This window comes from Betta splendens, chromosome 12 (assembly GCF_900634795.4).
Source record: "Betta splendens chromosome 12, fBetSpl5.4, whole genome shotgun sequence".
Classification (NCBI taxonomy): Eukaryota; Metazoa; Chordata; class Actinopteri; order Anabantiformes; family Osphronemidae; genus Betta; species Betta splendens.
In genome coordinates, this window is record NC_040892.2 from 8,780,775 (window position 1) to 8,806,571 (window position 25,797).

A 25,797-nucleotide genomic window follows, 5' to 3' on the forward strand; every position below is an offset into this window, starting at 1 on the left:
CATTTATATTTTGATCGGAACTATCATCTCAGATGATTGTTCCCAGGGACATTTTTGGAGTCGTGTATACTGAAATTGTGACTTTCCACAGTTAAAGCGAATTGTAGGACATGTTCGTGTGTTTTATGTGCTAATTCTGTGATACATTTAGTGCTTCATATAATATATGCTATCGCTTTCTACTTTTTTGTGTTCCTTGTTATGTCTTACCTGAAGCTATGTTTTCATTCGAGGATGGTGCTTAGGAGTTAACAAGACGCTTGTTGGAGCAAATCGGCCTTTTAACAAGATGGTTTGGGTAAGATTTGCTTCAATACGAAGTGGAATTGACAAATATTTCAGTGTTGATAAAATACAATCGTTGTTATTCACAGGGAAGGTATTTATTAACTGCTGGGCTCCAATGCTGCCGATGCAGAGTAACGTGTCACGTAAAGAGACATTATAGCTTTCTCCCCGGTATGTTGCTGTTTAACAAAAATAAAAGTAATATTTTGTCAATAGAATAACCACACCACCTAATTTTACATTTATTTTCCATCACTAAGTCAATATTTATGAGTTGTTGTTCTTCGTCGCAGATGATGTGAAATCATTGCGGACTGTGATAAATCCTGACATAGCCAAGTAAGTGTTAGCATTCTGAAATCAGTCCTTTAACCTGTTGTTCCGTTCTATATTAACATGTTTCCTACACATTCAGGATTAGAAACATTGGCATTATGGCTCATATTGATGCTGGAAAGACAACGACCACAGAAAGAATGCTCTTTTACTCAGGCTACACAAGAGCCCTAGGAGGTGTGTAGGGTAATAGTTGTTGTTTTTTTACATTGTAGCTTTACATTGTTACACTGCTTATTTTTTCTGTTGCTCCTGATTTCAGACGTAGATGACGGGGATACAGTCACAGATTTTATGGCTCAGGAGAGGGAACGTGGCATCACCATACAGTCAGCAGCAGTCACATTTGATTGGAAAAATCATAGGATAAACCTGATAGACACCCCAGGTAGAAACATTGCAACAACTAATCTTAAGATAATAAATTGTTTTAGTAGAAATGAGAAGAAGCATATACTTGAATGCAAATGTTTTTTCCGTGGCTGCAGGACATGTTGATTTTACTCTGGAGGTGGAGCGAGCACTTCGGGTTCTTGATGGGGCTGTTGCAGTAATTGATGCTTCTGCAGGTGTTGAGGTGACCTGCTTCATTCTTTTTATACTGCTTCTATTTTCTTTGTTTTATACCTGACTGCACTCTGAACACAGAATACCTACCCTAAAAACACCAACAGGCCCAGACTCTAACTGTGTGGAGACAGGCTGAGAAGCACCATGTTCCCTGTGTTTGTTTCCTGAACAAGATGGATAAACCTACAGCAAAGTGAGTCAACAAATAATCTAACAATTGACAAAATAAAATTTTAGTTTAACAATATTTAACGGTTTAATTTTTTTTCATCAGTTTGAGTCTTTCCATTGAGACCATAAGACAGAAACTGAAAGCGAATCCAATCATCCTACAGGTAGGCTTTTAGACATCAAAACAAGAAACGGTCAAAATAAGCATTTAAATACATGGAAATAATGTCAGTGGCAGAATAGAAGTTACCATTCTAAATAATAAGAATGATTTATGAAATAAGGCAAAATAAATTAGAAAGAAAATAAAGCACAACAGGGCCATTTCATATGTAGTCAAATTAAATTTACCTAAATATCCAAGATCACCTTGGTGGACATCATAAAATACAATGTTTAAAAGATAATGACCAATTTAAAAATATTGGATATGTACAACATATATATCCAATGTAAAAATATTGCATATTAATATAAAGTTAGACTTCATAAATCTTTACTTAATCTATTATTTTTTGATTGTCTCTTTAGAGTATGTGGTCAAACTTACAACTTAGTATAATAAGTTGTGCCTCAGTAGAAGAAAACCTTTAACGGGCATTATCACATCTTACAATGTGACAGAAATTGGTCTTCTGCATTTACCCCTTCCCCTGGGGGAGCAGCCTGGGGATGTAGTGAAAAGTGTCTTACTTAAGGACACAGTTGGAGCCCTGGTGGGTTTGAGCTGGGACCCATGCTACCAGGCTGTCAAGGGGAAAAATACAACTTAGGCTTATGGCTTAGTATAGTATGTTTGAAAAAAATATGACCTATGTATTGTAGAATATGCCTTATATGGTCAAAAACGTATCTGCCAAATTTTTGCTTTTCACCTGGGAAAATTATAGTTTATATAAGATAAAAATTTTCAGATTTTTATGGGGGTGACCGGGGTACCTTTACATGTTATGTAGATTTATGTTTCTAGGCTACACGGTTTTTATGAAGCTAAACCCGCTTCCAGATTCCAGTGGGCAGTGGCAGAAGTTTCACCGGTGTGGTGGATTTACTGACCAACCAGAAGCTTATATGGAAGCTAAGCTCTTTGAGCGATGATGGGCGTCTGTTTGAAAGCAAACCTCTAAAGCAGTCAGATGACTCGGACCTCCTGCAGGAGGTGTCAGAGGCCAGGGCGGCTTTAATTGAGCAGGTAGATATACATTTAAACCAACAACATTATATAATCAAACATTAGTGTTTCTCAGAGTATTGTTGAGCTGGTTTCTCTTCTCAATCACAGGTTGCGGATCTGGATGATGAGTTCGCAGAAATGTTGCTGACTGATTTCAGTGACAATTTTGACATGGTTCCTCCACCTAAAGTGAGTAAGGCGTATAAAATATCACTGCTTCTTGTAAGTATAGAGGTAAATGGGCTGGTGTGTCCTCAGCTGCAGGAGGCCGTGCGGCGGATCACTCTGTCTCGTAGAGGCGTCCCAGTACTGTGTGGGAGCTCTTTGAGGAACAAAGGAGTTCAGCCTCTGCTGGATGCCATCACTGCTTACCTGCCCGCCCCCAACGAACGGCAGCATGACGTGGTGTAAGGAATGCTATTATTATTGTCATGTTATATTTAAATGAAGCCTGATTTAATACCCTTCAATTTAACTTTGAGTTTAAATGCATATTATTGTACAGGCAGTGGTACAAGGACGACTTATGTGCGTTGGCTTTCAAGGTGCTCCACGACAAGCAGCGTGGCCCTCTGGTGTTTCTTAGGATCTACTCTGGCGCCCTGAAAGCGCAGACAGCCATTCACAACATTAACAGAAACAGCACGTACGTAGTTTGCACTGCAATGACGCAACCCCAAGCCACCACTCTTTTTTTTTTATACATGTCATATAACCTATTAATATGTTTCTAGTGAGAGGATGAGCAGGCTGCTGGTGCCATTTGCTGATCAACACGTAGAAGTCCCCTCAATGTCAGCAGGAAACATTGCACTGGCTGTAGGACTAAAGCAGGTAGGGCATCTCGTACCATAAGCCTTATTTGTTATCCTGAAGATTTCCTCTAATAAAGTTGTCTTCTTCTTTGACCTAAGACAGTCACAGGGGACACCATTGTTTCATCCAAGGCTTCAGCAGCAGCAGCAGCTCGTTGTGCTCAGGACAGTGGGACAGTGAAGAAGAATGGGGAACATGTAAATGTGGTGCTTTCAGGAGTGGAGGTCCCTGATCCTGTATTCTTCTGCACCATAGAACCACCCACAATGTCAAAACAGGATGGTCAGGAAATATTCATGCTGAAGTTATTTGTTCATGCACCACACATTGTAATAGAAACCCTGTCGTCATGTGTTTACGTTTTCTTCCGGCAGATCTTGAGAATGCACTAAAGTGCCTCCAGAGAGAAGACCCCAGTCTTAAAGTGAGGGTTGACCCTGATTCTGGGCAGGTACTACATAACTGGATTAACAGGATCCAAGTTCCTGCAACAGGGATTCAGCTAGATCTGTTATGCTCATTTCTCAGACTGTTTTATGTGGGATGGGAGAGCTGCACATCGAGATCATCCATGATCGAATCAGAAGAGAGTACGGTATTGAGACTCACCTTGGACCCCTCCAAGTGGCTTATAGGGAAACCATTCTCCGTGATGCCTCTGCTACAGGTAAAAAAAACTTCTGTGTGCATAAGTAGGTTTCCAATCCATGTTCCTGTGTGAGTTTCCCGTATTGTGTGATGTAGACATGCTGGACCGGACACTCGGAGAGAAGAGGCATGTTGTGACAGTGGCGCTGTCGGTCAGACCTGTGGAACCCTCGTCTCCAGGGTTGGAGTTTACAGAGGAGCTGAGGGCGCAGCTTTCACAAGAAATGATGGCTGCAGTAGAAAATGGCGTGCTCAGCTCTTATCTGCAAGGTAACACTGACTTTTTTAATTTTATTTTTTTTTACATGAAGATAATAGCTTTTACTCTCGTCCTCAGGTCCAGTGTTAGGTTACCCACTACAAGGTGTCTCTACTTCAATCCAAAGCGTCAACATGGAGCCGGGAACCTCTCCTGCCATGGTTTCTGCATGCGTGTCCCGCTGCATGCTTAAGGTCAAACCCTGATGCCTTCAGTTCTAACCTTTGCACAACTGCAGGATTCTCACTAAATAACACCTGTCTGTCTGTATACAGGCCCTGAGGCTCGCAGGAGGCCAGGTCCTGGAGCCAGTCATGTCATTAGACGTTACAGTTGGGGAGGAGTATCTTGGCTCGGTACTGGGTGACTTGGCTCAAAGACGGGGTACCGTCAGAGAAATCCAAAGTCGCCATGACGACAAGGTGCTGCTAGCAGCAGTGCCCTTGGCAGAAATGATGGTGAGCTGCCTTTTGAGGAATATGGTGTATCTGAAGACTCTGATACTAACTAGCAGCTGAACTCTGCCTAAGGCTTCTTCAGTTCAACCAGTTGAGACAAAATGTCTGCAAGAATTTCAAGCAGTGTTGGTAATTTTCAAATACTAAATGTGTTTTCTTGTAAAGGGCTATTCCACCAACCTGCGAACACTGACATCAGGCAACGCAACCTTCTCCCTGGAGCTGGACACGTACGAGGCCATGAACCCACAGGACCAGAATGCTCTCCTTAAAAGAATGGCCGGCCTGTTGTGATCATTTACTGAACCAGAACCAGCTAGAAACATGGAGACTATCCAGAAATACAGAATCAATGACAAAATGACTTAAATGTGGAGCCCATTCATCTATGCCTTATAAAACACCAGACTACAACAATGTAAACATTTTATTCACAATCAACATTCAAACAAACATTGCATAAAAACAGTGCATTTGTATTTAAGGTGGAGAGATCAACAGCAATAGTAAAGTAAAACAGCATTTGATTTAAAAGTTTAAGACATAAGTATAGTTTGATTTCCTTTTTTTCATCCCCCTACGTGCAGACGTAGTTGTTTTTACACCCCTTTGTACTCATGAGGACAGAAGCTGTAAAACAGTGGCTGCGCTGGAACCCCACGCCTGAGAAGAGAAAGATGGTTACCGTGATTCAAGGGAGCGTTCGGAGTGTGGTACTGACACACACACACACACACACACACACGCAGGAAGTAACTTACTCCACCATGCGACAGCGATGAAGGTGCAGTCGGTTGTAGGCATCGCCGATGTCCCTCACATCTGCAGCGCTCCACAGCCGCTCTGCCGCAGCACTGGCTCGAGGCCTACGAGCAACACACCCAACACGTGTAAATGCACAATGTCAGCGTGCATGTACTACATTACAGTAACGACCCCTACCAGAGTCTAGGTGACAGGTTGGTGGCGTCCACGTACTCTCCCCACAAACATGCTTCTCCACCAATCACGAGCTTTTTCTGTGCCTCGGTGCCTATATTTAAATAAAGACAGGTGAGTACATCAGGCAGTCTGTACAGCCTCCAGGGATTTCAACGGATGGACCAAGATGTTAAAATTGATTAAATGCTTCAAAATTTCCATTTGTTAGTAAAAGATTAAGCTTTGTGTTCATTCAACAGGCTTACACATACTGTACTGGCACAAGCACCCACTATGTGACATTTCAGCTGTGTGTCAAAGGTCCACCAAAACAGCCCATAAAATCTAAGTCAGAACAATAAATGAATAAAATCATCATATGACTACATATGTGAAGTGACTGTCCAACACCCACACACAAACGCTCAAAGACAAATTGAGCAGAGGAAATATTTCACTAAATGAAAATCAATCAGGACACAAACCATTGAAATCCTGTGGGTCTGCCTTGTAAATGTTCTGCCAGTCCTGCCCATAGGAGATACGGTTCAGGTACCAGGGAGTGGACAGCAGGGTCTTGTACCCTGATGATGTAATATTTGCCATCTCATTTTGGTACTGTGCCTGGCTTCCTTTCCAGACATGGATGAGTGTATCTGGGTTCAGCTACACAGTACACATACATAGAAGTATCAGTAAATAAGAAGCTTAAAATAACAAAGTCGTCTCCTGGTTCTAAATGTGGCGTAATCTACATTGACTACAAGCCACTAGGCTTCAGGTTTTTGTTATAAAAAGGACCACATCTGACTTCCTGGTGGATCTGAATCTAACACAGGGAGGACAAGTGTACCATCATGCAGAGACACACCGTCTATCATTTATTAGGTAGTTGGTCGTCGATTCACTGCAGAAAGAAAACTTCAAGCCACAAACCACACTGCCCCGTGTTTCCTACATTTTTGACTCTGCTCTCCACAGCAGAATTTAAGTGCAAGCCTGTTGAACAAATTCTGAATCGTTTACCTTAAATGATCAAAACCCTCCACCATGACAGCTGATTTTGCACGAGGATCATTTCATAAGAAATCAACCAAAGGTACCGTCTCAGAAGAATATTGAAGTTAGTACTTATAGTAAAAAAATATACCACATTCCTTTATTCAACACATACTACTAAGATGTATTGTTCAAGAAATGCTAAGGCATAATTTTGACCACATACTTTACTAAGGCTTATTTTACACCACATAACTTTGACCAATAATTTTTGTCGTACACTATATTATGTCGTCCAAAATTACTCCTTAGTATAGCAAGATGTAATTTTGGACCACATATTAGACTGAGGCAGACTATACTCTTTTCTGATTCTTCTGAGAGGGTGGGATGTTTTGTAAAGTGTGGTTAATTGCATATGGAACGATCAACAAGACAACTTTGTGGAAACTGACCGTCGAAACTGAGCGGCTCAACCTTGTAGTATTTCTGCCAGTCCTGTCCGTAGCTAATATAATCTAGGTACCATGGGGCGGAGAGGATGGTGGTGTATCCTGCTGCAGTCACTTTGGCCAACTCCTTATCAGTGTTCCAGCCGATCCACACATCCACTACTGTGTCTGGTTTTAACTGGAATTGTTACAAGCCAAGCGACTATGCTTAGATTAGCTACAGCATTAGACATGGTTAAAGGAACAGTTCAGCACTTTGGGAAAGAGCTTTGTTGCCTTTGGCCCAAGAATCACACATGACTAGGACAACACACTAGCAGGCTCCCAAAATGTCAAACTACTTTTTTTTAATATCACAAAACTAAAATACACAATATCTAGAAAGCCTAAACTCCTCATTCAGTTTTTGCCTAAACATTTTGGTTTGTTTGGTAACCCTGAATTCTTAATTGTAGTATTAGATAAATAAAGTGAGCTTTCGATTATAATTCTTCACTTACCGCAACACCGTTGTCAAAGACCTCTTGCCAGATCATGTAGCCCTTGTTTGTAGCGGCAACGATATTCAAAAGTCTAGCATATAAAATAAAAGGATAAATGTGTTCATTATTTCAGAGTAGAATATATTGTTTTTATTGATTTTGAATGTGCATTAGCTTGTGTGGTACTGATCTCAGAACCAGTCTACGATTGAACAAGCAATTGGGAACACACTTTTGAATATAGTAGGACTCCAGTTTGGTGTAGTCTGAACCAAATCCTTGATCAGCCATGAATTTCTGAATGTCCGGGTTGGACTTCCTGCAAAACAGAGCAACAGCTATTAATACCTTATTTCTTTGTTTGTTTTGCTTTGATCCTGGAGCCAAACATTGTTCATTTTAAAAAGCTATATGAGAAAAGGTGGGAGCTGCCATAATTGGGGGTAAATGTAAGCAGTGATGTCGCACCAGCAGGTGAAGTCCACCTCATCACCTCCCAGATGAATGTAAGCATCAGGGAACACGGTGCTGATCTCCTTGAAGAACTGTTGCATGAAATCATAAGTGGTGTTCAGGATAGGGTTCACTGGTCCGAAGGTGCCTGTGGGTTTGGTGCCTGCATAACAGGGTGTGAGCAGATCTGGCTGACCTAAAAGAGACAGAGAGTAGATAACCATTTTTTTATAGGTCCAGGTATTTAAATATAAAAAGTTGATTTTTTTTTCACAAACACTTTAAAAAACACACCTTTTCCCCAAGACTGTGTGTGTCCTGGAGTGTCAAATTCTGGGATAACACGAATTCCTCTCAGACGGGCGAACTCGATGACCATCTTCACGTCAGCAGGCGTATACACGTGTGTGTAGGGATGGTAGGCTCCCTGGGAGTTTAACAAACAAAAACATGTGACGATACGTCTTTATGAACAATACATCTCTCTCCATGCTTAACGACTTCTCTTTATTGGCACCAGAAACCAGAGTCACTGACCTTCTGGCTCAGCTGGGGGAAGTTTCGGCTCATGTAAGGGAAGGACGGATCATCAACAATGTGCCAGTGGAAAACGTTCATTTTGTTCATGGCCATTGTTTCCTGTGCGAATGAACAATGGAAACAGAAACAACTTTCTTTAAAGAGACATTATACTATCAAATTAAGGAAAAATAAAATAAAGTCTTACTGACTTACGATATTGTCCAAAATAACTTTAATGGGCAAGAAGTGTCGAGAGGTATCCAGTAAGATGCCTCTGTGTGCAAATCGGGGGAAGTCAACAATATTTGTCAAATTGATGTTTTTCTGTAGATTTGCAGAGAATAGAAAAAAGGTTGAAATCTGGACATTTTCACACATTTACATCAGAATAGAAGTTTTTCTTCACTTACGCTTCCATATTTATCTTCGAACACTAACTGGCTGAAAGTTTCCAGACCTAAAAACCACATAAGCAAAGGTTGTAGTGCAAAGCAAACTATAATAGCATACATACGGTATCAGGCACTTGGGTGTTTTTATGATGCCATTCTACAGTAAACCTAGATATCTGACCCAGTTCAGCTGAGATTGTCCTAGACTTGCATCACAATATGCGATAGCCCAGATCTCCAAATTTAAAAAAATTGTATCTACCACTAGAGTGGCGTTTGCATTGAACTACTGAATACATTCCTACCATGAAGGGCTCCCCAGACCTTCGATGCTTTGAGGATGGCATACGGCTGGTCCACGGACAGTTCATCTGTGGGCACAAACAATGTTCAGCTATGTCATGGCTCAGCAGGTGGTCATTATGACCGTAAAGTCTGGGTTTAACAGAGGGCTTTACGCGTTCAGTCTAAATGAATGGAGTTAATCCTGGTCTCAAATGTCCAGGTAATCATCACCTGATCCCTGGTTGTCTATATGAATTATTATTACCCAAACATGTTTGCACTGTCTAAACATGAAGCAGCAACAGATCGATATCAAAATAACTTAAGACTAATTTAACGCTGCTTTATCTATTGCAAACAGTTGTTTACAAAAGGAAGCAAAAAAAGCCAAGTCAGGGTGCATTTTGTAAGACTTCAGCACAGAGATCATTGCTGAACATCTTCCACAGAAGCAATGGAAATAAATGATCATCATTTACTAGTGAATGTTGCAACTCTGACACATAAATGCACCATGTCTAGAAGTAACTATTGAATGCACATTGTCTGTCAGACTGGAGCCAAGAGTGAAACTTACTTCTGGTTTTATTAGTAAACGCATCATTTAGCAAACCTTTGTTCCGTTATTTGTCAGCGCTATAAAAAAGTGCAAACTGAGTTTATCAGACACATAGAATTAGCAAATATTCATGCAACAATTTAAAAAAAAACGGACAGAACTTCACGTATATGAGGCCCATAATGCACAGCGCGACCACAACTTCGTGGGTTGCTAAGATACTTTCTAGATAAATGCGCTATCAGTGAGGAAGTAAACACACTCACATGACTCGTCGGATTTTAAACTGGGGTAGCCGTCACACTCAGAGTCAGCTGACGTGATCCACACCTGCAGCTCCGTCAGTTCGGACGCGTCGGTCCGCCTGTTTTTGGTCGGGCCCGTCTTTCTTTTCGAACCGAACACGTACTCGTAATATCTGGAGGGGGAACGAACAAAAAAGTCGGTCCGTGAATGCAGCACGCCGGAAAAAGTAAATACACAAACCAGGATGACCACACAAATATAACGGGCATAAACATATAACGGCTTGCCTTCTGTACGCGTTCTGCAGGAGGACGCAGCTCGGGCCAGCTGAGGACCCGGCGCCGTCCACGATCACGAAGCTGACGGGGGACAGCTTGAATGAAGCCGCGGTGATCTTGACCTGCTGCGGCAGCGGCCACAGGGAGCCGAACTGCGACGGCTCGGCCTTCAGCTCAACCCCCGCGCCGGTGTGGTTGGGCTGCAGCGCCCCGCAGAAGCCCGGAACCAGAACCAGCACCAGCAGCAGCGCACACTGCAGAGCGGCGTCCATGGTGGAAGACGGCGGAGTCACAAGACCCGCGGCGGCCGCGTTGTTTTGTGGAGGGGAGGAGGCGGAGAGTGACGCTCAGGCGGAAGCGTGAGGCTTAAAGGGGACGGTCTCCACTGAACGCTCCAGTCAGGACTCCACTTATTATGTGGAGTCGTTTAGTTGCTCAACAGGAGCAGAACCGGCCCTAGTTCAGGTTCTGGCTGTTTACCCGCTTGCTTGTCAGTGTTGCGCTGCATGATCATGATGTTTGTTATTGTTTCACTCACAAGACTACTGAGAAATAAAGACTCACCCCAAGTAGCTATTATTTGACTGCTGAAGGAAGAACCACAGCAGAAACTGAGAGCTGGCCTCTAACAAACGCTCACACGCATATCTACTGTGTGTGTGTGTGTGTGTGTGTGTGTGTGTGTGTGTGTGTGTGTGTGTGTGTGTGTGTGTGTTACTGTCTAAAAGCTATAAATTCACAGGTAAATGGTCCATGTTATTCACTATAGCGCATTTATACACTCATTCTGGGCTTCAAAGCACTTTACAGTACATACAGTTCTCATTCATCCATCCACTCTTCCACATTCACATACTGTTGCCAGCAGCTGCCATGCAAGGCGGTTGCTTGAAACACCAGGAGCAACTTTGGGTTCAGTGTCCTGCCCAAGGACACTTGGACATTTCGACAACCCTGCAATTAGAGGATGACCTCCCTACCACCAAGTTACCAAGACTTTGTTTTATATAACTTTAATGAATACATTGTATTTTTTTAATTCAGAATATTTTCAATATGCATATTAAACCTTTGAAGAAGGAACCAGAGCTGATGCTTCCCCACAGCTTTCAGCAACAGTGTGACTCAGCAAACAAATACCACAGTTGATGTACTTCCTTAAAGAGCTGCTCTAGCAGCATACCTGGATAAAACAAATCTTTATCTTCACTTGTGAAACAGCTTCTGCTATACTTTGTCAAAGGTGACATTTCATAACATATTTAAATAACTATTATTATCTCCAGCCATATTAGGTTTTATAGCTTTTTAGATGGAGAATCCTGTATATTATAACTATCCTGTTAAAAACAAACCAGCTTAATATTATTACTCTAAAGTTTTATTCAACTTCACCTTTGAAACCGAGCTGCAGTGTGATGTTTGTGACAAACCTTTGTCACAGACATTTACAGACGTCACTCCTCAGAAATGTCTTATTAAAAGAAACTGGATCAACAACTTAATGCTTGCGACTTCTGCCTGCTTCAAGTCTCATGACTGGTTAATGACACGAGGTAAATCAAAATCTCCCAGTTGACTTTTAGTCCACTTCTTATATTGTGTCATGTGTGTCAACTTTTTCATGACACAGGATAAATCATTTTAAGTTAAACGTACAGTAAAAGTTGAAATCAACAATTATTTGTTTTTGCAGGTGCACATTTTCAATCTTAATACTAAATTGACCAAATATACAACACAGACCAAAAGTTTGGACACACCTTCTCATTCAAAGATTTTTCTTTATTTTCATGACAATTAAAATTGTAGATTCACACCGAGGGCATCAAAACTATGAATTAACACGTGGAATTAAATACATAACAAAAACGTGTGAAACAACAGAAAAAATAGATGTCTTTTCCTAGGTTCTTCAAAGTCACCTTTTGCTTTGATTACTGCTTTGCACACTCTTGGCATTCTCTTGATGAGCTTCAAGAGGCAGTCACTTGAAATGGACTTCCAACAGCCTTGAAGGAGTTCCCAGAGATGCTCAGCACTTGTTGGCCCTTTTGCCTTCACTCTGCGGTCCAGCTCACCCCAAACCATCTCGTTCGGGTACAGGTCCGGTGACTGTTGAGCCGGGTCATCTGGTGCAGCACCCAGTCACTCTCCTTCTTGGTCAAGTAGCCCTTACACAGCCTGGAGGCGTGTTTGGGGTCATTGTCCTGCTGAAAAATAAATGATGGTCCAACTAAAACCAGATATTCTATTTTAATACTGTTGAAACGCATCAGTTCCAGTTTTTAAATTTCTTTACATACACATCATCTGCCCACTAGATGTCGCCCTTGTCACGTGTGAGGAGTTTCTCCCATTAAGTTTTTCTTCAAAGCTAAAAACTTTTCTAAGGCGCAGTCTGCTTTATTAGCCTCGATATAAAATGGCTATAAAAGTGTTATTCTACTTCCATTTTAAATGGAATAGCATGCCGCTGCAAGATGCTGTGTTGGCCGTGCTGGTTCAGTATGCCTTCAATTTTGAATAAATCCCCAACAGTGTCACCAGCAAAGCACCCCCACACCATCAAACCAAAGATCAGTTAGAACCAAAGATCTCAAATTTGGACCTATCAGACTAATGTCCGTTCCTTGTGTTCCTTAGCCCAAACAAGTCTCTTCTCCTTGTTGCGTGTCCTTAGCAGTGGTTTCCTAGCAGATATTCTACTATGAAGACCTGCTTCACACAGTCTCCTCTCAACAGTTGTTCTAGAGATGTGTCTGCTGCTAGAACTCTGTGTCGCATTGACCTGGTCTCTAATCTGAGCTGCTGTTAACCTGCGGTTTCTGAGGCTGGTGATTCAGATGAACTTATCCTCCGCAGCAGGTGACTCTTGGTCTTCCTTTCCTGGGGCTGTTCGCATGCGAGCCAGTTTCTTTGTGACTGCATTTGGGGACACTTTTAAAGTTCTCCCATTTTTCAGACTGCCTGATCTTTATTTCTTAAAGTAATGATGGCCTAACAGTATATTCAGTAGGACTATCAACTGTGTATCCACCTGACTTCTGAACCTGAACACAACTGATGGTCACACTTTTTATTATGTATTTAATTTCACGTGTTAATTCATAGTTTTGATGCCCTCAAGTGAATCTACATATTTCATAGTCATGAAAATAAAGAAAACTATTTGAATGAGAAGACGTGTCCAAACCTTTGGTCTGTACTGTAGTTTCATAGAACGTCTTTATTTACCTGTTATTTTTACTAAATTACTTGAATACAAATGTAATAACTGAATATGTTTTAATAGTATAGAAACGCATCAGTTGGAATTTCTTTACAGACACATCATCTGCCCACTAGATGTCGCCCTTATCACGTGTGAGGAGTTTCCCCCATTAAGAGTTTTTCTTCACAGCTAAAAGCTTTTCTAAAGGCGCAGTCTGCTCTATTGGTCTTAATATAAAATGGCTAAAATAGTGTTATTCTACTTCCATTTTAAAAAAACAACAGATGGGAGAAAAAACAGACGTAGGGCTATTGATACACTGTAATCACCACAACCACAACGCAGGTTCGCTGCACACAAAGCCAAACAGAGTAATAACATCATAGCCTCAAGGGTCCTCTGGAGAGTTTAGTCACAGCCAGAAGTCCTGTCAACAAGGACCACGGATGTGACTCACACAGCATGTCATGGGATAAAACTGGACTTCCCGTTCCCAGCTCCCCCCAAAACCACAATGCCTTTATAATCCTATAGGACTCACATCACATTGCTTCTCTGGTGTGAGTCACTTAAAGTCCACGGTCCTTCCCATATATACATATATACACTGCTGGTATTTTTTTTAACACCACATAAACAGAACTTTTTTCTACTCTTATTTACCAGCAATAGGTGACTCATGTGTTGCGTTTAAATCTACTGACATAGAGCCACAACACGAGAGACTCGGTGTATGTTATAGAGCGCCTCATCAGCTGTTACACACACACACACACACACACACACACACACACACACACACACACACACACACACACACACACACACACACACACACACAGTAGAGTCCAGCTCTCCGTCACATCTTCGTGCGCACCCCCCTCTCACTCCATTTCCTGCACGAAGTGAAGCGGTCCTCCCCCTCTCATCGTAAACACACCCATTGAGTTCCAGCGAGCGCAGACCGGGAGCGCAGCGGCGCGAGCGTCGCAGTCTGAGCGGAGCGGCGGCGCTGGACGGACGCCTCCAAACGTCGCGGTTCATCCTTTGCGCGAGTTCTGCGCGACATTTGCGCCAGTGTTACCTCGGCGGTGTGCAGACTACGCGGTGCAGTGGAGACAAGCGGCCTGAACGAGTGTCCGCCGGTGTTTGGGGAAATAACCAAGGAGTTCCTACGCTCCCCGCGCGCGAGGCTTGCATCGTGGCTCTTTCACAAGTGGCATGTTCGAGGGAGACTGCGGGCGCAATTGAACTCCTGCTTTCACCCAAAGAGGTACATGTGAAGATAAACAGCCTCCCGCGGGTCTAGTTTATCACCTTCATGATCATATTTTATTTTATGCCTGATCACCTGATGATGGAAAACTACAAGCCCACGGGCTGTGTTTGCAGACCGTTAGTGACTTAATTGATTTTGTCAATATTACTATTTACACATGGGAATAATTGCATGTTTTAGATATTGACGCCGCGTGGTTTAAAGCTCCTCTGACTCCTTTGTGCGCCTTCTTCCCCGCTGTCCTCGCGTGCTCAAGATGCTTCACATGTTTTAAAAGCGACCTCAAATGAAACCTGTTCTCTCTCTCTCTCTGTGACAAAGACTTGGTTTAAGGCAGTTTTGACCTCGTTCGGCTGCCTTGGATCCATAGATCGGATTCTGGCAAAGATGCAGATTGACGCAGACGATCTGATCAATATCTGCTGCCCTGTCCTCTTGTTCTGCATCTCCTTACGAGCGGAGACGTAAATACTTGGCCCATATAAGCCTGCTGTTTACGTTTGAATCGCTCCTTCCCATCCCTCTTCCTGACTCCATGCTTGACTGTGAACACCTGGCAATGATTTTAAAGAGGCTGCAGCCAGCGAGGCCCGATAGAGTCCAGACGCTGCATGCGCGTGCTGTTGTGTCTCTCTTTTTTTACTGTGTGCTTTCGGAGCCTGGCAAAGGAGAGTGTGCTTTCCGGTTGTATGTCTTTGGATCTCTTTGGATGAGACTAACAGCTCTCGCAGCCGTCCAACAAGCCGCACGCTCTCAAAGTGCTTCCTCTCAGGGCACGCTGGTGTGAAAGCACTGAGTTTGTTACTGGAACAGAAAATAGGCTGCGAAGCGAACCGGAGACTGAGGACGAGTTATTATAGCAGCAACACTGACACATAGGAGCTAACAGTCATTGTCTCTTCATGAATAATCATAACTTGCTAACCAGCAGATCAACAAAAGTTAATCTGCTTTGCTTATTCTCTGAATATTCTGAATTCTCTCAGTAGATAAACTGTTGAAAAGTGGTTTGGAAACTTTTTTCCCAAGGAAAATAATTATAAAAACATTCATATGCAAATGGCCGCTGGCCAGAAACTGCCTTTACCAAGACAACATTCTCTTGTAATGAAGGTGTCTCTGTCTATTTTAATTAGATCAGGTGTTAGTTTTCTTTTTTACTATCTCTGATCGTCAGTAATTTGTCAAGGAAGTGGAGCTGTGAGGCGAGAGGCCTGTCAGAAAGTTATCTGTGTTTACAATCTTGCTGTAACCCATTTACTTTGCAAAGTAGATCCTATTTGAATAGTATGTTAATCTGATGTCCTCAATAAGCGGATACATGGTTGTTTACAAAACAGCGTCCCGACGTTCTGGTCTAAGCTGATGCTGGAGCGTAATATTCTGAAGTCTTTCTTATTAGATCCTCACTGGGCCAATGTCGGGAACAAGTTACTTTAAAACAAAAGACTAATTCCCATTTAAATTACAAATGCATGAAAACAGGGTTTTGGGTCCCTGCAGGCCTGAGTGCTAATCCCAGCTTTATCCTTTAATATGCAAATAGCATAGGTATCTGCTTTGCTGCGCTTCCCTTTGTTCGGCTTCACTCCCCGTACGTGGGCGCGAGTGCACTCACGCGTGGCAAACCTCATTGTGTGATGAAATGCAAAACTTGGGTTGGTACGATCAGTCACCTCCGAACGCGGGTCCCTGTCATTCACAGGGTGGATGCTGGGAGATTAAAGCAAGAACGGGCAAACAGCCCGATATTTGGCCACTTGATGAAATATTACTTTGAATATCAAATCTGTTGATCATTTTATCTTATGTTCAGCAGAGGAGCTGATGAACTAATCACGGTGTGTATCTGCGCCTTTGACCCAAAGTCCCATTTAATAACATGCTAATTATTAGCATATGCAAAGCCTTTCCAATTTAGGGGCTGATTTATCGGGGCCACTTACTCAAATCAAGCTTCTCACATGTTCCAATTAGGGAACGCGAGCTGCAGTAAAACTGCTGTGTGAGTGTAGGAGGTGCCATCCACAGGTGAGCGAGCAGGCGGCTTATTCTCATTATAGCTGTGCTAGAGGCCAAACGAGGAGGCTGCCAGTTTCCTCTGTGCTGGAATGCAATAAATCCTGTTAAACCCAGGCTCCAGTCGGTTTTGAATTTCATCAAGTTCTGGTGAACAATATTCTCCACCCTTGTTGTTATTATTGCGAAAGATGACTTGAATTAGCTCAGTGAGACAGACATTCATACGGCACGGATCTCATTCGCCACCAATACACTAAACTGGAGGGTTTGACCTTTGACCCCAGTCGGACCAGTCGTTTCTGCGCTCCCAGCCTGCTCCTTCACATTAAGCTTCGCAACCTCGGGAGCAACATCAATCCCTTCATCTCACTCCTGGCAAGAAAGTGAATAAACACATTTCTCAAAATGTCAAGTTGTTCCTTTCAGCCGTTCTATTCGTCTGACAGGCACATATCACTTGGAGACAAATGGATTCAGGTCCTTTATGAAACAGTCACAGGTGCTGTCTTATCTTTGCTCTTCGCATAACATAATAGCTCATCCTTCATTCTTTGTCTGTCACGCACTCAGACTCTAGTTTGAAAAGCTAATATTGGAATTCTGGGGAACATGTGTGTTCTGACCCCAGTCGCCTGCGCCTGCGCGGTCAACACAGGTGAGGCGGGGAGTTAGCTGAACTGGAGCTGAAGCGTGCCCCCGGAATTTATAGCAAAGAAGAACAAATTACACTTGAAGGCGAAGATGTGAGCGGCCCTGCTCTCGAGAAAGCCCTGACGGACTGTCACTTAGACCTGCAGGCTTCCAGGCTGACTGGCCTTCAGAGGATTTCACAGTGGATGATGCAACTTAAAGAAAATGGAAACTGTCCTCTCCCTCCCACATCTGGCCTGTAGGGGAATCGTTAATGACACACTGTGGCTTTTTGTCTCTTCTTTATGGAAAAATCATTTTTTCAAACACCCATCACCCAGAGTTTTGAAAACATTCTCACAAAAAAACAGGTAAAATGCTAAGGTATACTATAGGTACACAGCAGGAAGGGCCTGTCAGTTTGTGTATTACATGTGCATATCAATGGGCAGAGGAGAAGCTGGTTAAACTTGGGGAGTGTTCTTGAAAAGCTTTTAATGGATGCTTTTCATGTTTTCTTGTTTTGCCTTGAAAACATCATTCAAAGCCACAGACAAAATCCAGTCTGACCTCAGCGCCGGCCGTGAGCCTTGGAAGATAAAACGCAGACGCGCTACGACCTCTTCACGAAGGCTACAAAGCCTTCATAGATTTTAAAAGGCTGAGTGCAGCGCAACAGGCGTCAGGCTTAAGCAACGCTCTGCAGCCCGTTGAATTATTTACCGGGATCCATGCATCCACAAACCGGCGGAGTATCTATGCATCGGTCGAAGAATCTGTCAGCTGTAGATTTACTGGGTGGAATAGAGACCGAGTACGTTGGGAAATAGAGTGCAAAAGGCTCTCGACTCGTAGAGACCGGGTGGAATGAGAGTGAGCTCTGAGCCAGGACAGGGCAACAGTAATTCTGTGCACTTCATTGAAGCGGAACGGATTTCTGATGCCTCTATTTTTCTTTCCAGCAGCGACAATTTGCTGAAATATATAAATGTGTGAATAATTAAACCACCACATATCTAAAGAAAGAGGTTTGTTAGTGTTTGTAGCTGAAACAGGAAAAGTCTGCAAGGAAGACAGTGGCTATCTGCTCGACCTTCATACCTCCCAGACATGTGCTGCGCTGTTTGGCAACTTGTAATCACTGCATCTTCCTAAATGTGTTTCGTCTCATGGGGAAGGATTGGAATGAGGATCAGAATCCTTTCCAGGCAAGGATGCAGTATATTAACGCAGATTCAGCCACATTTGAACATGATAGAAAGTTAAAACTGCAAATCTGCATATGTCTTCTCAACAACTGGCAAGGCTTGAACCTTACTAGATGCTTAGCGATGATAGTTAGAATAATTAGAGACGACATTTGCATATAGAAGGTAATTTAAGAAGGTTGATGAATGAATGATCGGTTGCTGTTGTTGCAATTACAGATACAGTAAATTATTTTTTGTATACAGTAATTATAATAATGATATTTGGTTTATAGTACTCAGTGCCTGCTGGATGGATATAACTGGTGTACAGAATGATTTTCAAGGTGTCTCAGCAAAGCAGCAAACATTATTATTGAAAGCTCACCTCCTGTTTATGGGAACCTCATTATTTGATGCTAAGCTTTCACGTCTGCTCACAACTGTAAAACGCTAGCAGACTTACTTGATGAGTCACCTTTTTAAGACTGCCGCTTCTTTTGTTGTGTTGATGAAATCCCTATTTGAAGTAGAGAGAGAATGAGGCTGATTCCTTCCTGTTCATAATGCATGAATTTCATTCAAGAGAGATTTTGAGACGTCTTGTTTTTGTCCCTCTTGCAGGATTCAATGAAAATGTCCGTGTGCGTCCATGAGAACCGGAAATCCCGAGCCAGCACCGGCTCCATGAACATCTACCTGTTTCACAAGTCCTCCTATGCCGACAGCGTCCTCATGCACCTCAACTCCCTACGGCAGCAGAGGCTCTTCACGGACGTCCTGCTCCACGCCGGCAGCCGCTCCTTCCCCTGCCACCGCGCCGTGCTGGCCGCCTGCAGCCGCTACTTTGAGGCCATGTTCAGCGGCGGGCTGAGGGAGAGCCAGGCCAGCGAGGTGGACTTCCGCGACTCCATCCACCCCGAGGTCCTGGAGCTCCTGCTGGATTATGCGTACTCGTCGCGCGTCGTCATCAATGAGGAGAATGCCGAATCGCTGCTGGAGGCCGGGGACATGCTGGAGTTTCAAGACATCCGGGACGCATGTGCCGAGTTCCTGGAGAGAAACCTTCACCCATCTAACTGCCTTGGCATGTTGTTGCTGTCTGACGCCCACCAGTGTACCAAGCTGTCAGAGCTCTCCTGGGGCATGTGCTTGAGCAACTTCCCTGCTATTTGCAAGACGGAGGACTTCCTCCAACTGCCCAAAGACATGGTGGTGCAGCTTTTGTCGCACGAGGAGCTGGAGACGGAAGACGAGAGGCTGGTGTACGAAACCGCACTCAACTGGATCAACTACGACCTGGAGAGGAGGCACTGCCAGCTCCCGGAGCTCCTGAGGACGGTTCGCCTGGCGTTGCTGCCCGCCATCTTTCTGATGGAGAACGTCTCCACGGAGGAGCTGATCAACGCCCAGCCCAAGAGCAAGGAGCTGGTGGACGAGGCCATCCGCTGCAAGCTGAAGATCCTGCAGAACGACGGCGTCGTTAACAGTCCGTGTGCTCGACCTCGAAAAACAAGCCACGCCCTCTTTCTTCTGGGGGGGCAGACTTTCATGTGTGACAAGCTATACCTGGTGGACCAGAAGGCCAAAGAGATCATTCCCAAAGCTGACATTCCCAGCCCCAGGAAGGAGTTCAGTGCCTGTGCCATCGGTTGTAAGGTGTACATCACCGGAGGGAGGGGCTCCGAGAACGGTGTGTCCAAAGACGTGTGGGTCTACGACACGGTTCACGAGGAATGGTCCAAAGCAGCTCCCATGCTGATCGCCAGATTTGGCCACGGCTCCGCAGAGTTGAAACACTGCCTCTATGTAGTAGGAGGCCACACCGCAGCGACGGGCTGCCTGCCAGCGTCTCCGTCAGTGTCCCTCAAACAGGTGGAGCAGTTCGATCCGGTGGCCAACAAGTGGACCATGGTGGCTCCCCTGAGAGAAGGCGTGAGCAACGCCGCGGTCGTCAGCGTCAAACTCAAGCTCTTCGCCTTCGGGGGCACCAGCGTCACCCACGACAAGCTGCCCAAGGTGCAGTGCTACGACCCGCAGGAGAACCGGTGGACCGTGCCGGCGTCCTGCCCGCAGCCGTGGCGCTACACGGCCGCCGCGGTGCTGGGGAACCAGATCTTCGTCATGGGCGGAGACACAGAGTTCTCGGCGTGCTCGGCGTACAAGTTCAGCAGCGAGAGCTACCAGTGGACTAAAGTGGGCGACGTGACGGCCAAGCGGATGAGCTGCCAGGCGGTGGCGTCCGGTAACAAACTGTACGTGGTGGGCGGGTACTTTGGCACGCAGCGCTGCAAAACCCTGGACTGCTACGACCCCACGCTGGACGCTTGGAACAGCATCACCACCGTGCCGTACTCGCTCATACCCACCGCTTTCGTCAGCACCTGGAAACACCTCCCCGCTTGAGCCCCAGACCCTCCACTCACCCTTTCCATGAGGTGAGTTTGATTTTATGCAAGAAAAAAACACTTCAGAGAAATATTGACACGCCGTGTAGTCCTCCCAGCAGCAGAGAGGAGGAAGATTTAAAGGTGGAGGTGAACCTGTGGGGAGGAATGGATAGAGACTTGTGTGCATTAGTTAAGTGAGTTATGTAGCTGCAGGGATGGGCCGAAGGACAGAAAGGGTAATTGAAAGAGAATAGTGTACTTTTATTGCTCCTGTGGGGGAAATCTCTCCTAGAGGGAAAGAGGGTCTGCCAATTAGACAAGTCACACATTAGCAGGCAACAGTCCGTTTAGCATGGTACACCCTAGGTCGCCTTCTTTTGACGAGTTTACGGTCTTTGTGGCGGGTGAGATGGAGGCAGCCGACGACCCGCTCTGCGTTGGGGAGCGTTTCATCATCGGCTACAAATGGAGCTGACTGATAGCGGCGGCGGAGGAGGGGAGTGAGATTATCCTGCGCTGCTGAACGCAGCCTCGTCTGGCTCCGTCCACGTTCCCTCGGCCTCGGTTTAACCCGGTTCTCCCGCTTCGACGCTAAACGAGCCAGACGTATGTGGAGCGTGGCTAGTCAGCTGACAAGCCCTATCTCTCAGCATTCGGCCCGAGCTGCGGGGTCGCGATCGCATCCCATTGCGCAAAGCCCACTACCGCGCCGCCACGAATAATAGCGACTGCAGACGGTCTTTTTCGTTTCGCTGTGTTTGTTGGAAGTGGAGTGATCCCCCAGCTGTCCAGCCTGGTTTCCCATGTGACGCTGCCAGGAAACAGCCTGTAGCCATGCTGTGATGCTTATCTTCTCTACAGGATCACATATTATTCTCTCTCGTTTCACAAACTTTTACAGATTCAAGTAAAGCTCTGGACTGTCTGTAGGGACGTAATCCTGCCACTAATTCAATGCAGACTTTATGCCTTGTGCCTGTCGTGGTGACCGACAGTGTACACAGTAAAAAAGACAAGATAGAAGCCTCGAAGCAGGAAGCACGAGGAAGCGTGTTAGACCTCACAGAAGGAGACTGTAGGTGTGCGAGAAAAAATAGTTCGCACTCTCTCGTTTTTCTCGGGGAAATTATTCAAGTTGTAAATCGTCATCCTGTTTTAAAAGTCAAGTCGCTCAATGTTTTGGTTATAATCAGGCTCCATAATTCAGGTAGGGCCATAATGAAAGAGTCGAGGACCAACGCGAATGGGGCCACTTCTTCATGGACAAGAAAGCAACTGAGTCCCACAGCTGAAAAAAGACATATAGACGGTTTAGTTTTGTTTTGACTGCTTTGCTTTTACCTTACTTGCATCTGAATGCTAACGTGAAGCTATCTGCCCTTGTACTGCAATACTGGTTCTGGATTTCAATCACCGTAACCTAAAGGCAGATTAAGGCTACATCAGCAACAATTACTCTCTAAACCAGATTCCAACTGTGCAAAAATGCTCTTCAAGGTTTATTTATCCGCTCATCACATCTTCGTCCTCCGGCACACACAGCATTAAGGGGAAAAGACCCGCCTCCGAACAGAGACGGCTAATGATATTACATCCATATTAGACGCCGCCGAGCCCGCAACCATCTGTGCCACTTAGATAAGCACATATTAAATGGAGGCTTTAAAAAAAATGGAAAGGTCAGAGTGGAATTTCCGAGAGTAGCTCTCAGATGTGAGAAGCGTAGTAGGCTGTGGGGGAGATAAGAAGCTGGACGGAGGCCAGGAAACATAGATGTTTGACCAAGTCTGTTAGTGTAGCAGGAGACGCAGAGTGGGCACGTTTGTAGTCTGTATAGGTATGAAGCTGGGTTTTTACTATGGTTCATCCTGAAGAAAGCTACAAGTAGACTGTAAGGTGATAGGAGCCCTATCGTTCCCTATCAGTGTGTGTTATTCTCTGGTTTTAAGATTCCTTTATCCTCAAAATGATTAAAAACACAATTAGCCAATTGTGACACGTCGTCTGTGTCCTCCGTTTAACGCTTGCCACCTCTCCCCCAACAGATTGCCCCGTTTTGCATCATCCGCCAGAGTCCGACTGTGAAGCGCACACGCTTTCTCCACCCCACCCCCCCCTCGCCAGGAGACGCCGAGCGGTGATGTACAGGCGCCCGCGCTCAACTCGACGGCGCAAAGGTGCGGAGGACGTGCAGGAAGCCGGGACACGGAGCAGCGCCTCACGCCACCAGCCCAAACGAACCGAACCGAACCGCTGCTCGTTCCAGGAACCATGAGCCCCAACCTCGTTGGCATATCAGGCTTTTCTGTGTGCTGCCATTTATTGACTGCAAACATATCACACAACCTGCATTTTTTCCCCCATTTACTCGTGACAGGCTTGTGAGGATCCGTATTGATGTTTCTTTTCTCTATGATAAAAAAAAGAAGAAAAAATACTCTTTTCACAGAGACTGCAATGTATAGCATGATGGATGTTATATTTAGACTGAAGGTGGGAGAATGTAATGATTGGAGTGCTACCGAACACAAACAGACTGAACTGCTGATGCGTAGACGGCACAATGAAGGAGCAGATCTCCCCCTTCCTATCCTCTAATAAGCTCTTCTGTTTGACCTCCTGTATATTTGTAAGACACGCAGCTCTGACACAGAAATACCCTTAGAGTGCTCCTCTTATGAAGGCTTTGGCAACTCGCCGCCACCGCGAGGTGTTGATGAGTGGCACCAGCTGAGGTCGAGGAGGACGGAGGGCGTCTGCGAGGGGGGGGGGGGGATTCGAGGTCACGACCTTGTGTGTTCGCTGCCGCGCAGTTACATGTCAGACGTCCACCTAGCGCCGGATGGACGGGCTGCTGCATTCAGCTGTACACTAACCGCTGCCGACGGCCGGACGGCTGTGCTTGCGTTACCCCCGATGACAGTGGCGTCTCGCTTGCTGAGTCATAGCTACAGTAAAAGCCTTCTTAGAGCATGTCCACTCATAGTGATTCAGTGAAAACGGCATGAAACTCCTCCTGTGCTCACTGTAACCTGAACTGAGAATTTCCCAACTTGCTGCAGCGTGGTCTTAATTTATGTCAATGGTCACTATGTTATGTTAATATGTTAAAGCCTATTTATTTCCTCTCTGCCTGCATTCGTTCGTGGACTTTTTTATTACGGTTGTGTTCTTGATCCATGTCAGACCAGGTGTTTTATTTAATCTCAGTTGGGCTGCATTTTGCACAATTCAGTCTTACTCGGGAGGAGCCTTCTGGAAACACTGGTTCATGTCTCCCAAAGATGGAAGATGGAAAACTGGATCAGATTAATAAGGACAATAATTAGCTTTGGCTAAATGGTTGCTGCCCAATTAAAAAGAAAACTTAAGCTGTACCTTCGGTTGTAACCTGCCTTAAATTGGCCCATTGTGGCCCAGAATACAGCAACCAAACAAGACCGTGTGAAGCATTAAACAGACAAAGCTGCTGCCGCGGTGCAGTATGTGACCCAGTGACTACCAGGGACCTCGCAGAGTAACCCTGACATGCTTACGAATCCTGCAGCCGTTGCAGCTGTCCTCGGGACAACTGGATGACGGTCACGTGCGTGAACCCGCCTCCTCAGGGCGTTGGAGTCCACTTTAACACTTAGCTGAGACAAAGTTGAAACCAGTAAGCTGTGCAGCGATAAGGGCAGACACCGCAGTGCTTTTCACCATCGCGTCTGTGATGCATGTAAAGAATTTTAAAAAGAAAACTAAACTAAAAAGGTGATAAAGAGAGAATGTCTTAAACACTTGTCTGTCTAACATCGACCAGCAACAGTGTATTGATGCTGTCATTGAATTTCAATGTGAGATGCAATGTTTTGGTGGAATATTTTTCCTTTTCCTGTCCAAAGTTCGTCCTTTTTACTGGCAGTCCCACGACTCGCACGGAGACGGACCCTTGTGGCTCCACAATTTGACCTCCTCCAACCACTGAGCACAGAGCCTCTGGCCCCACCAATCAGATAAGAGCGTTTCTTCCCCTAAAGAACACAAGTTTCCCCGGCAACGGCGAGTAATGAATGCCCTTTCAATTTGCACCTAATTGCTGAGTGGCATTTCCCATTTCTCCTCTTCTTCTCTGTTATCCGGATCATTCTGCAACAGAGTCTCCTGCTTCACCGAAACGCCGCCACTGTGCATCTGTTTCATTTTTTTGTCATGTAAGAGTTTATTTTCTATTTTTATGGCATTATTTTGTACATGTGATTTTTTTCACAATGTGAAATTCATGGCTAATAAACATAAGAGTTTTTCCTCTTGACTGTAAACCACTGTGTCCTTTGACTTTCTCCACGTATCGGTGCAGGGAAAAGTGGTTTCAGCGGCGCCTTGTTATTACTGCATGTCTCACATATTTAGGCAGCTTTGGAGTGAACGCAGCAGCCAAAGGGTCCTGAGGTATTTAAAGCAGTATATCATGCATAGAGCTTTTGTTGTGTGGAGGAGGGACTGAAATCATCTTATCTGTGCCTTTGGCTTCTAAGCTCGCTGCACAAGAACAGGCACAACACAGCCAGATACTTTCCCTTTCTCCGTCAGGTCACCTTGGCAACGGCAACCTTTATCTGCTAACTGTGGGGGCTGGGGGAGAACATGAAATCTTAAAAAGCACCTCTCCTCTCCCCCCTCATTGCATTGCAAAGCAGCGCGCCAGCGGTGGGCGACCTCGTGTGCTCAACGTTCCCTCGTTTGCAACAAGTCCAACATCCCATTAGCAAGCGGCTGCAGAGCCC

At 44.9% G+C, this 25,797-nt stretch overlaps 3 protein-coding genes and 2 long non-coding RNA genes across 8 annotated transcripts in view; 3 read left to right on the forward strand and 2 right to left on the reverse strand.

Annotated features, from left to right (window-relative positions):
- Nucleotides 1-54: 54 nt before the first annotated feature.
- Nucleotides 55-6,017, forward strand: gfm2 (GTP dependent ribosome recycling factor mitochondrial 2). Its single transcript, XM_029168593.3, has 20 exons — nt 55-298; nt 375-459; nt 582-627; nt 704-801; nt 887-1,012; nt 1,113-1,201; nt 1,299-1,387; nt 1,469-1,529; nt 2,372-2,557; nt 2,648-2,728; nt 2,798-2,946; nt 3,045-3,185; nt 3,274-3,373; nt 3,454-3,637; nt 3,730-3,806; nt 3,884-4,022; nt 4,100-4,273; nt 4,341-4,456; nt 4,538-4,720; nt 4,886-6,017. The coding sequence occupies exons 1-20, from the start codon at nt 290-292 to the stop codon at nt 5,012-5,014; spliced, it is 2,262 nt and encodes a 753-aa protein (XP_029024426.1). The 5' UTR covers nt 55-289; the 3' UTR covers nt 5,015-6,017.
- On the reverse strand, nt 5,133-10,581 carry hexb (hexosaminidase B (beta polypeptide)). Of its 3 annotated transcripts, none has more exons than XM_029168594.2 (14): nt 10,319-10,581; nt 10,052-10,203; nt 9,247-9,312; nt 8,960-9,006; nt 8,763-8,873; nt 8,565-8,666; nt 8,322-8,454; nt 8,043-8,223; nt 7,807-7,893; nt 7,593-7,665; nt 6,127-6,307; nt 5,663-5,753; nt 5,482-5,586; nt 5,133-5,383 (listed from the first exon to the last, which is right to left on the reverse strand). In XM_029168594.2, the coding sequence occupies exons 1-14, from the start codon at nt 10,579-10,581 to the stop codon at nt 5,320-5,322; spliced, it is 1,656 nt and encodes a 551-aa protein (XP_029024427.1). In that variant the 3' UTR covers nt 5,133-5,319. The 3 variants fall into 3 exon arrangements, 2 of the variants coding, with proteins under 2 accessions (XP_029024427.1, XP_029024428.1); XM_029168595.2 differs by lacking the exon at nt 6,127-6,307 and adding an exon at nt 7,096-7,270; XR_005898408.1 differs by lacking the exons at nt 5,133-5,383; nt 5,482-5,586 and adding an exon at nt 7,096-7,270.
- Nucleotides 10,118-10,878, forward strand: LOC129604915 (uncharacterized). Its single transcript, XR_008696250.1, has 2 exons — nt 10,118-10,257; nt 10,339-10,878. It is a non-coding gene; the product is annotated as an uncharacterized LOC129604915 (long non-coding RNA).
- A 158-nt stretch (nt 10,879-11,036) lies between these two features.
- Nucleotides 11,037-25,797, reverse strand: part of LOC114866618 (uncharacterized) — a 66,280-nt gene continuing 51,519 nt past the window's right edge. For both annotated transcript variants that reach the window (XR_003787734.3, XR_003787732.3), the window contains one exon: nt 11,037-12,522. This is a non-coding gene — a long non-coding RNA (uncharacterized LOC114866618). The remainder of the gene's footprint in view (nt 12,523-25,797) is intronic.
- enc1 (ectodermal-neural cortex 1) lies at nt 14,474-25,332 on the forward strand. Its single transcript, XM_029168597.3, has 3 exons — nt 14,474-14,796; nt 19,266-21,079; nt 23,077-25,332. The coding sequence occupies exon 2, from the start codon at nt 19,272-19,274 to the stop codon at nt 21,045-21,047; it is 1,776 nt and encodes a 591-aa protein (XP_029024430.1). The 5' UTR covers nt 14,474-14,796; nt 19,266-19,271; the 3' UTR covers nt 21,048-21,079; nt 23,077-25,332.

Excerpts from the sequence above, each read along its gene's own strand:
- gfm2 (XM_029168593.3), top strand. Across the intron at positions 802-886 it reads CTACACAAGAGCCCTAGGAG|ACGTAGATGACGGGGATACA; the intron begins GTGTGTAGGGTA and ends TCCTGATTTCAG. Across the intron at positions 1,013-1,112 it reads AAACCTGATAGACACCCCAG|GACATGTTGATTTTACTCTG; the intron begins GTAGAAACATTG and ends CCGTGGCTGCAG.
- hexb (XM_029168594.2), bottom strand. The coding sequence starts at position 10,581 with ATGGACGCCGCTCTGCAGTGTGCGCTGCTGCTGGTGCTGGTTCTGGTT. Across the intron at positions 8,874-8,959 it reads TCGAAGATAAATATGGAAGC|AAAAACATCAATTTGACAAA; the intron begins GTAAGTGAAGAA and ends GCAAATCTACAG. Across the intron at positions 8,667-8,762 it reads AAGTTATTTTGGACAATATC|GAAACAATGGCCATGAACAA; the intron begins GTAAGTCAGTAA and ends TCATTCGCACAG.
- enc1 (XM_029168597.3), top strand. The coding sequence starts at position 19,272 with ATGAAAATGTCCGTGTGCGTCCATGAGAACCGGAAATCCCGAGCCAGC.